Source organism: Megalopta genalis, chromosome 3, assembly GCF_051020955.1.
Source record: "Megalopta genalis isolate 19385.01 chromosome 3, iyMegGena1_principal, whole genome shotgun sequence".
NCBI classification, from domain to species: Eukaryota; Metazoa; Arthropoda; class Insecta; order Hymenoptera; family Halictidae; genus Megalopta; species Megalopta genalis.
This window is the reverse complement of record NC_135015.1, coordinates 24,010,481-24,022,576: the sequence shown is the minus strand read 5'-3', so window position 1 is coordinate 24,022,576 and position 12,096 is coordinate 24,010,481. Positions and strand designations below refer to the sequence as shown.

At 29.5% G+C, this 12,096-nt stretch overlaps 3 protein-coding genes across 4 annotated transcripts; 2 read left to right on the top strand and 1 right to left on the bottom strand.

Annotated features, from left to right (window-relative positions):
- The first annotated feature begins 317 nt into the window (after positions 1-317).
- LOC117222179 (transmembrane protein 186) lies at positions 318-1,377 on the top strand. Its single transcript, XM_033473741.2, has 2 exons — positions 318-688; positions 994-1,377. Exons 1-2 carry the CDS (start codon positions 361-363, stop codon positions 1,290-1,292), a joined length of 627 nt encoding a protein of 208 aa, XP_033329632.2. The 5' UTR covers positions 318-360; the 3' UTR covers positions 1,293-1,377.
- mRpS7 (mitochondrial ribosomal protein S7) lies at positions 1,310-2,894 on the bottom strand. Its single transcript, XM_033473740.2, has 5 exons — positions 2,735-2,894; positions 2,225-2,410; positions 1,925-2,156; positions 1,721-1,858; positions 1,310-1,476 (listed from the first exon to the last, which is right to left on the bottom strand). The coding sequence occupies exons 1-5, from the start codon at positions 2,800-2,802 to the stop codon at positions 1,396-1,398; spliced, it is 705 nt and encodes a 234-aa protein (XP_033329631.2). The 5' UTR covers positions 2,803-2,894; the 3' UTR covers positions 1,310-1,395.
- Positions 2,895-3,201: 307 nt separating this feature from the next.
- LOC117222177 (MAP kinase kinase 4) lies at positions 3,202-9,284 on the top strand. 2 transcript variants are annotated; one of them, XM_033473739.2, is made up of 9 exons: positions 3,202-3,789; positions 3,978-4,049; positions 5,134-5,254; positions 5,345-5,419; positions 5,582-5,759; positions 5,826-5,945; positions 6,080-6,379; positions 6,465-6,691; positions 6,794-9,284. In XM_033473739.2, exons 1-9 carry the CDS (start codon positions 3,747-3,749, stop codon positions 6,957-6,959), a joined length of 1,302 nt encoding a protein of 433 aa, XP_033329630.2. In that variant the 5' UTR covers positions 3,202-3,746; the 3' UTR covers positions 6,960-9,284. The 2 variants fall into 2 exon arrangements, with proteins under 2 accessions (XP_033329630.2, XP_033329628.2); XM_033473737.2 differs by having other exon boundaries at positions 3,262-3,789; positions 5,330-5,419.
- The last annotated feature ends 2,812 nt before the right edge of the window (positions 9,285-12,096 follow it).

Genomic DNA, 12,096 nt, shown 5'->3' with positions numbered 1-12,096 from the left:
GAGAAATTAATTCATTTAAATTTATAGCAAAAAAATGTGCTGTAAAGTGGTAGAGCGAAGACCTCACAAACGGGATAGGATGATGCTAATAGATTCCATTGGCATCATCCAATCCCATTTGTGAGGTCTCCCCTCCATCACTCGTAGTACATTCCAATTTCCAAGCAGATCCATAATATAACCATAACATCACTGCTGTTATTATTTAGTCCTGCGATTATTCCACGTTTTATTGCTGAACATTGTCTGAATGTCAGCATTCAACGCGAATGCTCAATAACACTTAAAAACTAAATGTAAACTAAATATGTAATTTAAGTTTGGATTAATATATAAAATATAATACAGTGTTTGTACAAAATGATACATTGCGTTTCTATGCGTCTGTTGAAAATTCGATCTCATGGACAGTTAATGAATCGTTTATTCAGTAATACGAATATAAACAGATGTTCCAGTAAAAGCTTATCTAAACAAGACATTGATGATTCTAAACAAATTATAAAGTCAGTGAAATATCCTGATTATAAAGTAATCTATACTTATCCAGGCATTAAATATGTTTCTGTTTTAAACTTAGCAAAACGTAATCAAAGTATTTTTTTTGGAGTATCTATCTTGGCATCTACAGGTGCATGGTTACTGAATATGATATCAACAGATCTTTGTTTATCATACATAAGTGGTTGTAAGTTCGTGAATTATTGAATGTAACCCTAATGTGGAATTTTAATTACATTGACTAAATGACAAAAGATTCAATAGAAGAGAAAATATGTGTGAAGTTGAACAAATCTGAGATAGTATTTAATTATGTAATAAAAATTGACACATCAGTATCAGATAAATTAAACTTTTGAAAGTAGATTTAACTGCAAGTGCAATTTATTGCGTATGAAAAGAATGTATTAGAAATTCCACAAAAGGCATAGCAATTTTGTATTAAGATGTCTTTAATCTTATTCATATTAATATTTTTTATTATACATTTAGGTGGTCTAATCACAATTTCAATCCATGTGGTTACTCTAATGTGCAACAATATGATTGGACATGTATATTTAAGAAATAATGATGAAAGTGTAATATTTGCATATACTAATTATTGGGGTAAAAGAGTAGATCTAACAACTGATATTGATAGTATTTTACCTCTTTCAGAAATTCCTTTAAATCCTTGTTCCCAGATTTATAGAGTATTGTACATTAAAAATTGTAAAGAAAAGTTAAAACTAGCAAATAGTGGACGAAAAGTTCAAAAAGAACATTTTATAAATATATTTGGTATGTAATATTGATTCTTTGGATATAAATTTATAATAATAGTTTTATTCTGTTGAAATAAATGCCTACAGTGTTATATGAATGTCGAATTTATATGATTGTAGTTTTTTTTTATGTCCATCTAAAATGCGCGTAAGCACGATTCGCTTCACACTGCCTATGTAAATCTTGTTTCCTTTTAATAACTCGACCCTAAAATGCAAAATTTTATAAATTACAGTAAATTATTGCGAGCTTCCAGAAATATCTTAGACAAAATCTCTCAGTGCAATACAAAAGATAATTGAACGATTTAATCTGGACAAGTGTAATGAGATACAGCGAAACATAAATCTGTGCACCATTTATCTTGGGTTTCGTTCTTGCATTTGTAAGCTACTTTTTTTTATTAAAATTACTTATTTGATAGAATATTAAATTTATTTTGTAGAAGTACCTTATTATTGGAAGCATCAATCATTTCCTTTGCTAACATATAAGAAAATGTTTGTGTACTATCTTTTTGGCCTGCTGTTTTAATTATCCAATTCATTGACAAAAATCTAGCCCTGTTATCATTCATTGGTATTGGAACCTATAGATTTACATTATTAACTAAATAAGTTTAATTCATAAAACGAAAACAAATATATGTTCATACCTGATAAGCAATTCCACCTTTCCTTATTGTATATAGTTGCAACATTGGTGTACAATGTTCTACAGCTCGATAAAAAACTTCTCTTGGATCCAATAAAATATTTGCCTTTTGTTCAGGGGTAGAATTATTGTATAGCTCTAATTGCATCATTTTAATATGTTCAAATGCTTTTTCTAGTATTGCTCTAGCTACTGCTTTCTTACCATCACGCATAATATAATTTATAAATTTCCTAACAACCATAAATAATAAATATTTAAATATTGGAACTTTACTTTTATTGAAAATTAAATAGCATACTTAATACGTTCATCATGAAATTCAGATGATGTCTCAGAAGTAAGTGCTGCTCTAATAGGCAAATGAGCCATTTGTTTTGCTTCTTCAGTTTCATTTAATTGCTCCTGTTCTTCTTTTTTATAAATTGGTTTTACATAATGTGATGGATATTGACTATAATTTTGAATAATATTTGTTGGTATATATCTGGAAATAACAATATATTATTAAGTAATCCTTTGTAGTCAAAATGATTGTTAACACTATTAATATGTAGATTGATTTCTGTTTTATTCACTATTTTATTGTTATATAAACTACAACTTTGACGAGAAGTATTCAAGTTATAAAATTTGTAGTCAACAAATTACCGACCGTAATAACATAACAAAATATTGAACTTGTAGGTTATGTAAAGAAGATCATAAATAACCAGGTTAAAATAAATGTGGAAGACAAGACGTGATAGACTAATATAAGTTTGCAATTTACACAGATTTCACATATATTATGTGAAATTTGTAAAATTACCTTTTAACATCTTGTAATAATATTGAATTTAGTGCTCTTGCTAGTGTCATTTTCGCACTGCGACACATGCACTTCAACAACAAAGCAAGTGAGAACAACAATGGCGATTTTGTTTGTCACGTCGTCACGTGATCAATGTTGTATGCACGGACTTCTTAATTCATATTTTTCTTGCGTATTGTACTTAATGAAATGTTGGATTGCTAAAATGTGATTAATTTATCAATCAGAAAATTCCAATTGATTGCATACTAATTCCTAATGACATACATGTATGTCACACGTAATATGCATACATATGTATGTTGGCTTACCTAAGTTTTTCCGTGCATCTCGATCAGTATTTCTGGTATAAAAATTACTTTGACGAATTAAAAAATACATTTATTCAACACATTATGGATAATCTAAAATCTATACATTTAATTTCATCTTTAGCATTTTACATACATATACATATGCATGCATATTATTTAACAGCAATAAGTTAAGTATGCAGAAGAAAGTACGTATGTACAACCTTTTACAAGGATTGCACTTGGTAGCAGATCTATCATTTTTTCTGTACATATATATAATTATGTATGTAATTGTATGTTATGAAAATACAATTTATGTACGTAATAATCTAAACTTGCCGTAAAGTCTTCCTTTTTATATGTGTATGCGTGTACATATATTGCACACAACATATACAGAATAGATTGACGTATACATACACCACTGCAGCCATCAACTATATGTGTAACTGATCACGACAGGTTTATGGTGACGTGCACTTTCATTTTTATGGTAGAAAGTTAAGTAACTATTAAATACAAGTATTTCGAGATAATAGCAGATTAGATTTCTTCTGTGCATTATTCATAAAAAATTAAAACTGCACAAATGGTGCGCTTGCAGCAGAACACATATGCTACATTGTTAATATCTTGCAGAAAGGTCTCCTAAGAGAGGAGTGCCTTTAATAAGTGATTCTTTACTTATTAGTTAGGTACTAAGAGTCCTGAAAATGACTGATAATCGTGGGAATTTCTCAATCCCAACAAATCAAAGTAAGTTATAAGACTAGATGAACTGATAGTGAATATAATAGTATGTTTTGCTACATAACCTACATATTACTTTCTCTATTGATAAGAAATAATACAATGTCATTATGTATATTTGTATTATCCGATAATATTGTGATTTTCATTAATAATGTCATGATTTTTAAAAGAACTATATTGTTGATGTGTAGGTTCCAGCAGATCATTTAATTCTCTACGTTTGGAGTTTGGACCTATCAATGACGTTCAGAATGAAATGTCAGGTATGATATATGCATATTGGAAAATTAATCTATGTGTGCATAAATACCTGTATTTGTATGCATTTTGATAGCATTTAATGTCATTTTTTCATATGGAAACAGTTCAAAATATTTATTAAAATTTATAATCTTAATTTTGATTTATAGATGCAATTATAATTTTGATGACTATACACGCATGTGTATACCAATTTAAGAATCATATATGCATTCACAATAACTTTATTATATAAAACAAATGGAAGTTTACGTAATGTATGTTTCTTGAGGATTTTGAAAATATCAATTATGTTAATACAAAAATATTTTGTTTTTTTTTTATTAAATTGAAATAGGTTTCTATAGTGGAATAATATTCAAAAGGTATTTCTATGTTTAATAATTGTGTATAACTTTTTTTTTCCAAAGTACTTTACGAAACCGAAGAGGTAAAGTAATATTTATGATTTCTGAATCAAACTCAAATGCAATACAACTAAATGGATTGTAGTTCCATTATTTTTACACATCATAAAATATATCGAAGAAATTTGATATATGAAATTAATTGCTGAAACATATGTACATAGGAAAGTGAACTTTATGTCATAATCACTTCTATGTATTTCATGATAAATATTTGTAGAAATGATTCATTTTTATAATACATTTAAACCTTCACAATATTTAATCATCAATAATAGTAAAATAATTAATACTGTTTTCTTGAAATTAGGTTCTGCTTAGGTCTATTTAGACCTGTAAAGATTTCATCTAATTTCTTATATTTTGTTGACTCACTTAAATTGTTAGTTATCAGCCAAATTTATGAGTAAGGTACAAAATCTGTTTAGAATAGATATATAATATAATTATAGTTAGGTATAACACATATGTTTAAGAAGTTCATTAAAAAAATGAACAAAAATTTTATATCATAGAATCTATATATAGTCTTGAACTCTAATTAAGAACTTCATTTTTTCCGTGACTAAATATTTTTTTTTTTTTTTTAGGGAGCAGGTATTTACTAGTAGTAATTGCTTATTGAGATTAACTTAGACATTCACAATAATGTTATTATATTTTACTTATTTTCTTACAGAAAAACGAAGACCATTGAAATGTAGTTTTCAGACACAAGGAAGTGATATGACATTAATTAATTCAACAAATTCTTCCCTTTCCAATTCGAGTAGTGGAGCTACAGCAGCATGCCCACCTATGTAAGATATATCTAAATCTGAATACAACATCAAAAGAAACATAAGATTGTTTCTTAGCATTATGTGTAATCCTAGATCTTTTCGTCCAAGTTTGCCTTTATCTTTGCCAAAACTGCCACTAAGACCACGTCCTGCAGTTCCAGCAGAACTCCCTGATAAAGCAAGGTAATTAAATTAATCGTTATTATTTAATAACGATTAATTAAAAGTATCGAATTGTTAAATAATACAACCTTATTAAGTAGTGTAATTTCTATTTGAAATATTGAGTATATTGTCTGATTTGTATGTGTATTAATAAGATAAATTGCGATATATATATCATAGGGATAAGTTACGAATGTGTCAGTCCATGCAAAGTACTGGAAAATTACAGCTATCACCGAATATGATATATGATTTTACAAGTGAAGATCTTCAAGATCTAGGGGAAATAGGACGGGGAGGATTTGGTACTGTAAATAAGATGATTCATAGGATAAGTGACACTGTTATGGCTGTGAAGGTAGACAATCTAATTTATTTATTTTATCTAATCCACTTTAATGTTTACAAACATATTCGATTACAGAGAATTCGTTCCACAGTGGATGAAAGGGAACAGAAACAACTATTAATGGATTTAGAAGTTGTAATGAAATCCAACGAGTGTCCATGCATTGTGCAATTTTATGGAGCTTTATTTAAAGAAGTATGTTTTTGGATCTATAATAATTTATTATTATACTTAAATAGACTATTGATAACATGAATTACAAATTTTCATAAACCAAATTACATAATAGACTTTATTTCTTTCCTAATATTTTGTCATATTGTGTTTAGGGTGACTGTTGGATTTGCATGGAACTGATGGATACTTCATTGGATATATTTTATAAATTTATTCATGAGGTATTGAAGGATAGAATACCAGAACGTATTTTAGGAAAAATTACTGTTGCCACAGTGAAAGCATTGAATTATCTCAAAGAAGAGTTGAGAATAATTCATAGAGATGTAAAACCTAGCAATATTCTATTAGACCGACATGGTAATATAAAACTGTGCGACTTTGGTATATCAGGACAATTAGTAGATTCAATTGCACGCACTCGAGACGCTGGATGTAGACCTTACATGGCTGTATGTAAAGTAACAAATTAAATGGAAGGTATTAAAGTTATTTTGTGGATACATTGAAGAGGTTCATTTTATTGTCATCTTTTAGCCAGAGAGGATAGATCCTCAGCGCGCAAGGGGCTATGACGTGAGAAGCGATGTATGGTCATTGGGAATTACATTAATGGAAATTGCTACAGGTTATTTCCCCTATCCTAAGTGGAATTCAGTATTTGAGCAGCTTTATCAAGTAGTTCAAGGTGATCCACCAAGGTTATCGCCCAATGAAAATGGAAACCACTTCACTATGGATTTTGTAAACTTTGTGAACACATGGTAAATTATTTCAAGTATTTTAATTTCACGTATTCACAGATTTTTACAGATTACTTTCCTTGCATTTTTATTCAAGTTAATCACATATTGTTATTCTTAAAGTTTAATTAAAGAAGAGACACAACGGCCGAAGTACAACAAATTATTAGAACATCCCTTTATCAGGAAAGCGGAAGAAGACACGGTAGATGTTGCTGCATACATAAGTGGTGTTCTTGATAACATGGTTCTCAGGGGTTTGACGCCTTTTACCACTAATCGACATTAAATTAAAAAACATAAGGATATAAACATTTGTACCTTAATTTCTATTACTTTTTTGAAATCTTCAATCTGATTATTGTAAATGAGCAGGTCATTTGCACTTTGGTCTAGTATAGATAGTAAAATTAATCGACATCGATCATTGTTGATAATAAATAATTTTGTGTAGAATCATATACTGTGGTGTTACAGAATCCTTATATACATAAAAATTAGAAGTGTTCTAACAAGTTAAAATTTATTAAGTAATACATAGAATGAACATTTTCAATTGATCTTTCATTTGAAATTATGACAAGAAGATTGTAATTTTATTACCTGCTTTATATTAGAAACCCTGAAAATAAAAGTGTTGTAACTCCATAGCTACGATATTTGTTACATGTAACGACAGAAGAACCAATTCGGTTATTTGAGCTTACATCCTTCTCATTCTCAAGGTTTCATATCACAATTTGTGACATGTGTTACAATTGAGTCGAAATCATCAAATCCTTCCACTGGATTTCAATCGAATTTTTGAATTCGTTGCAGCGTACTGCAATATTATTTCTCAATTTTTCACATGTCAATCATGTTATGTATTGTATCAAATCATTCATATAAATGAAAGAGCATGTGAAGAAATATGATTATTCTTATTGTAGTATACGAGAGAGAAATGTAAATTTAAAATTTATTGTCTTGTTACTACCGCAAAATTAATCCATATTATGCTATACTACAATATGAATATCAGCTTCCCAGTAGTTATGTTCCTTCTTTTTTTGAACACGTGTAAAACTGATTCTACCACGTTTTATTCCAAAGTTGAAATGGTTTGAGTAGAATTGTTATATAATGATTCTGATAGAAATGGTTCTAAAAAATCAGAGTGATGTTAGATCAAATAGAATTTAATTTGTAATTGTTTCAATTACGATTTTGTAGAATTTTCTATTTTGGAAACTAATGAAGTTTTAAATTCATAAAGGAATGTGAATGCGAAGCAGATATATTTCAAGGAACAGTACAGATCTACATCAGAATCGATTAGTAATCGTTATGTAACGACCCATACAAAATTACCAGAGACCTTTTTACCCATAGCTGTTGTTATAAACATCATTTTGATTTTGGTGACTATCGAAAATCAGAACCAATTTATAGCCATTTTTAATCGCTTTTCTTATTCGATTTTCTTGTTCAAATTAAGAATTAAAATAAACATGTACGAATACGCAAAATAGCGCAGTTCCTTCGTTAAATTGTATATGCGTATGTATATATACGTACTGATAAATAATATGTATAAATATTATTATAGGTCTAACATTCGTATGAACATATGTGCACAGAGTGTAACAGAATGAAAAAAAATTTAATAGTAACACTTGGCTATAAAATTTAAATTGTTGGGATGAGATGTGCATTATAAGACAATATTGCTAAAGAGAGATAATAACGAACGATACTGAGATATTGTGAATACTAGGTGAAATTAATGGATATTCATTAATAAGCATTTTTCAAATATATGTGGCTGACTGTCATTTTGATTCCTTATGATTTGTGTGGCAGCGTAAGGCGCAATCAAATTCTACTAGTCATATTATATTTATAATCATGTATGTATTAAATTTATACTTATAAATTTGATCATTGTTGATTATACTTATAGATAGAATTATTTTTGTGGCTTTTTTCTAAATTTCTGAGTTTACAGGATTTTTAATATAATTTACATATCTAGATTCTTGATTGGGATCATTTCTAAAATAAATTAAAGGATAACTATAGATAAAATAATGTATCTGAGCAATATTTTCGCAAATGACGTTACTTATTTCATAGAATTATCATAAAAATCAATAATCGATATTTGTAATCGATAAATATATGTGTTCACTTACACATGTATTTAGATTTGGAAAATGTTGACAATGGATACTTATTGTAAAACAAGTAATTCACTCTGTGTACATATGATGGTATGATGTACACTTGCGCGATTATGTAAACTGTATATACGCATAAGTCATTAGACTTAATGTTTACTTATATCAACTTTTTTTATTAAAATTTAAATGCATAATTCGGTAGAGTGGAATTGATAAAAGACAATTGACACGTGCAATGAAAACTGAATTTTTTCTGTTGTTGTACCAGACACTGGATACATCACATCTGCTAGGAAATATTTTGTTATTTGTTAACCAAACTTTTGCGAATCATTGGCAATATTCGTTTATATAAATTGGCAATCATTTTGACAAATGTATTAGTTTAATGATTTGTATTATTTCTTCTACACGTGTATGCAATAAAACAATTTCATATGCTTCTAAAATTTTTCAACTTCTTTCTCGCCGAGAATATTGTAAATTAGAAGGAAAATGCTATGTTTATCTTAACTAATAATATTAATTATAAATTCTTTATTAACAAATAAAAAAATGTATAGAATTTCAAGAAAATATAGAGGTTTCAAGAAAATATGAGATTGGATAAAAATTATACAGATTAAACATTAATTGGCTGTTCCATTAAACATAACAGTATAGTTCTACCATTGTCTACGTTTTGAGAAATCAAGTACCAAATTGCCGCCAGATTTCAAATCAAAGGAATGAAGGAAGGTCACGTGACGCTGTATGGTTCATTTTGTCTCCACAAGGGGTCTACTGTCTCTCACGCAAGGGTCGAAGACGCGTTATTAGCGAGTACTCGCTAATTTGCTTTTTTAAATATTAATTTAAATATTGCGACTTAACAGTAATAAAATATCAATTATAACGTGGTTAGAAGTGCGGTGGTGCAATTTGTGGCAAAATTCTGACGTTTTCGTAGGAAATGGGTAAGTTTAAAGTTTTGCTTCGTTGTTCTTTGGCGGAATTCCGTTATTGCGTTCTTTTGCACCGAGATATTTACTAATTGCTTCGTATAATTAATATTTCGGAGCTAATAATTCTATTGGGTATTCTCGGGTATTCTATTTGTATTTGCTTGCTCGAAAGTAGCTGCGGGAAATGTCATTCGTCTCTTGCACTGGTAACGGTTTTCCAGCTCCTAAAGTTTCACAAGCAGTTCGAATTTTCGACCAATCACAGGCCACCATTCTCGCGCCACTCATAGTTTACGCGCAAGTCGTACGAGTAGGATCGCGGGCTTCTAGCTCCTTCGAATTTACAAATATTTAGTTGATTTAATAGTTTTGCCATTGTTTAAACATAATTTGTTAAACAAACAATGTATATTTTTTATGTAAGCAACTAGCACTCTTCAAATTAATGAAGTAACATTATTAGATAAACAAACACTATTACAACTTTTTAAAATAAATAATTATCATTTTTATGCACTATGAACATTTTTTATGTTTATAGATCAACATGACTTCAAATGTTGTTAGCAGAGTAACCAGACAAACCAGAAGCTATTGATGATCGTGGAAAAATTCTGTAAGTTTATTTGTCTTTTCAAAATTATTTAGTTTAATTTTCTGACTGAAACAAAATTATATTTAATCATTAAATGGAACAATAACATGCATTTCAATACTATCCATAGGATCTTTATTTTGGCTTTGTAAACATCCACAACCACAAGCAGCAATTCAAAACCATTACCAAACGAGATCCACTGCCGATTGCAGTCAGTAATCACCGATCGGTGAGTCAATGTATTCAACGTTTTCTTAATTTATATAAAAACAAGCCTAGCAAAGAGCTTCATAAGTTGCAGAGAATTGAAGAATAACTTTACATTGTTTCCAATTGGAAGCCATTTTCTAAGTGTTACGTTGATTATTTATATTATTTCACTATATTGGTACAGTAATGTACTCTCCGGGGCTTGCACATCACCGAATCAAAGAAATTATAACATCATTTAAACTTTGGCTTTCAAATCTCAAAACTGTAATACAAATGAGATATACAGAATACTCGATTCTTGCTAAGAAACTTCCTGAAATATCGGCAACGATGAGCGCGACAGTAATGGCAATGAGGAGAACCAACTTTTAAAGTGCACAATTAAATAATGTAGAAAATGCTAATGTAACGTACTTGAACAGAGAATTTCGGGTTAAAGACAAAAAGGCTGTTGGGCGTTTTCGCCGTTTTACCAAATTACGGGAACTGTACCTTAAATTAGTAGAACACACTATGTGTACATATATGTTTATTTAATATATTGTCTACTGGTACTGTATAGTCTGCGCATCGGTGAATTATGCATACGTATTCTTTGAATCGATCTCACTGTTTAAAAAACTTGTCTACATGTTCTATCATTTTGTATTCACTTTACAATATCATCTTTCATTTAACCGTGATAGTATCGCCATCGTTGGTACTGCTAATGTACTCAACGGAATCAATTTTATTGAATATTTGATGGCAGTACCATCATTCTCGTGAAATCTATACTCGCATTCATGGCTATATCCGTAACCTGGCTGGGCAGTAGCTAGCTTTTTAAGTTATCCATTGATATGCGTCCACATCATTTCATACCATGACCTATAAATATATTGTAAGACCATGCGGCGAAACTAAACGTATCCGGGTCGATCCACATAACTTCGAGGAAAGAGAACCACGCATTTTTTAGCATCAACGAAAGTTCACTCTTAAAGGAGCGTGCAACCATGCGAGCCTGATAAAATCGCTCAAATTTTGCTGTTGCATATAAAAAGCCAGTAACGAAAGAAGATTTTTCTATTCGCAGAATTCTTCTTTTAGTCTTCTCTATACGCAGCTTGCGTCAACCGATTTTAAGTAATAGAAAATTAAGTTTCATTAGATCTTTCAATGAAATTTAATCATAAACTTTAAATTATATAATAGATTTTCACTATAAATTTGGATCACAAAATAAAAAAAATAGTACTTCAGTCACCGCACAGTGAACTAGTCCCTCTAACATTAAAAAAGAAAACATTCAAGTCATCCAGCCTAGTTTTAAAAAGTGTTCGAATACTTTTTGCCAAGGAGTAAAATTGGACTATAAATGTAGTCTATATAGACTATAATAAAATTGGGCTATAATTGGAATGTAAGTGAGTATCTTTTCTTTTTTAGAACACCATCTGCAATGGATAATATTTTTTATTTGGAGAGGCTGGCAGTTTATAACCGATCGAAATTTATTGTCGA

Excerpts from the sequence above, each read along its gene's own strand:
- LOC117222177 (XM_033473737.2), top strand. The coding sequence starts at position 3,747 with ATGACTGATAATCGTGGGAATTTCTCAATCCCAACAAATCAAA. Across the intron at positions 3,790-3,977 it reads CTCAATCCCAACAAATCAAA|GTTCCAGCAGATCATTTAAT; the intron begins GTAAGTTATAAG and ends GTTGATGTGTAG. Across the intron at positions 5,760-5,825 it reads ACACTGTTATGGCTGTGAAG|AGAATTCGTTCCACAGTGGA; the intron begins GTAGACAATCTA and ends ATTCGATTACAG.
- LOC117222179 (XM_033473741.2), top strand. The coding sequence starts at position 361 with ATGATACATTGCGTTTCTATGCGTCTGTTGAAAATTCGATCTCATGGA. Across the intron at positions 689-993 it reads TTTATCATACATAAGTGGTT|GTGGTCTAATCACAATTTCA; the intron begins GTAAGTTCGTGA and ends TTATACATTTAG.
- mRpS7 (XM_033473740.2), bottom strand. The coding sequence starts at position 2,802 with ATGTGTCGCAGTGCGAAAATGACACTAGCAAGAGCACTAAATTCAATA. Across the intron at positions 2,157-2,224 it reads TTTCATGATGAACGTATTAA|GAAATTTATAAATTATATTA; the intron begins GTATGCTATTTA and ends TATGGTTGTTAG. Across the intron at positions 1,859-1,924 it reads AAGGTGGAATTGCTTATCAG|GTTCCAATACCAATGAATGA; the intron begins GTATGAACATAT and ends GTAAATCTATAG.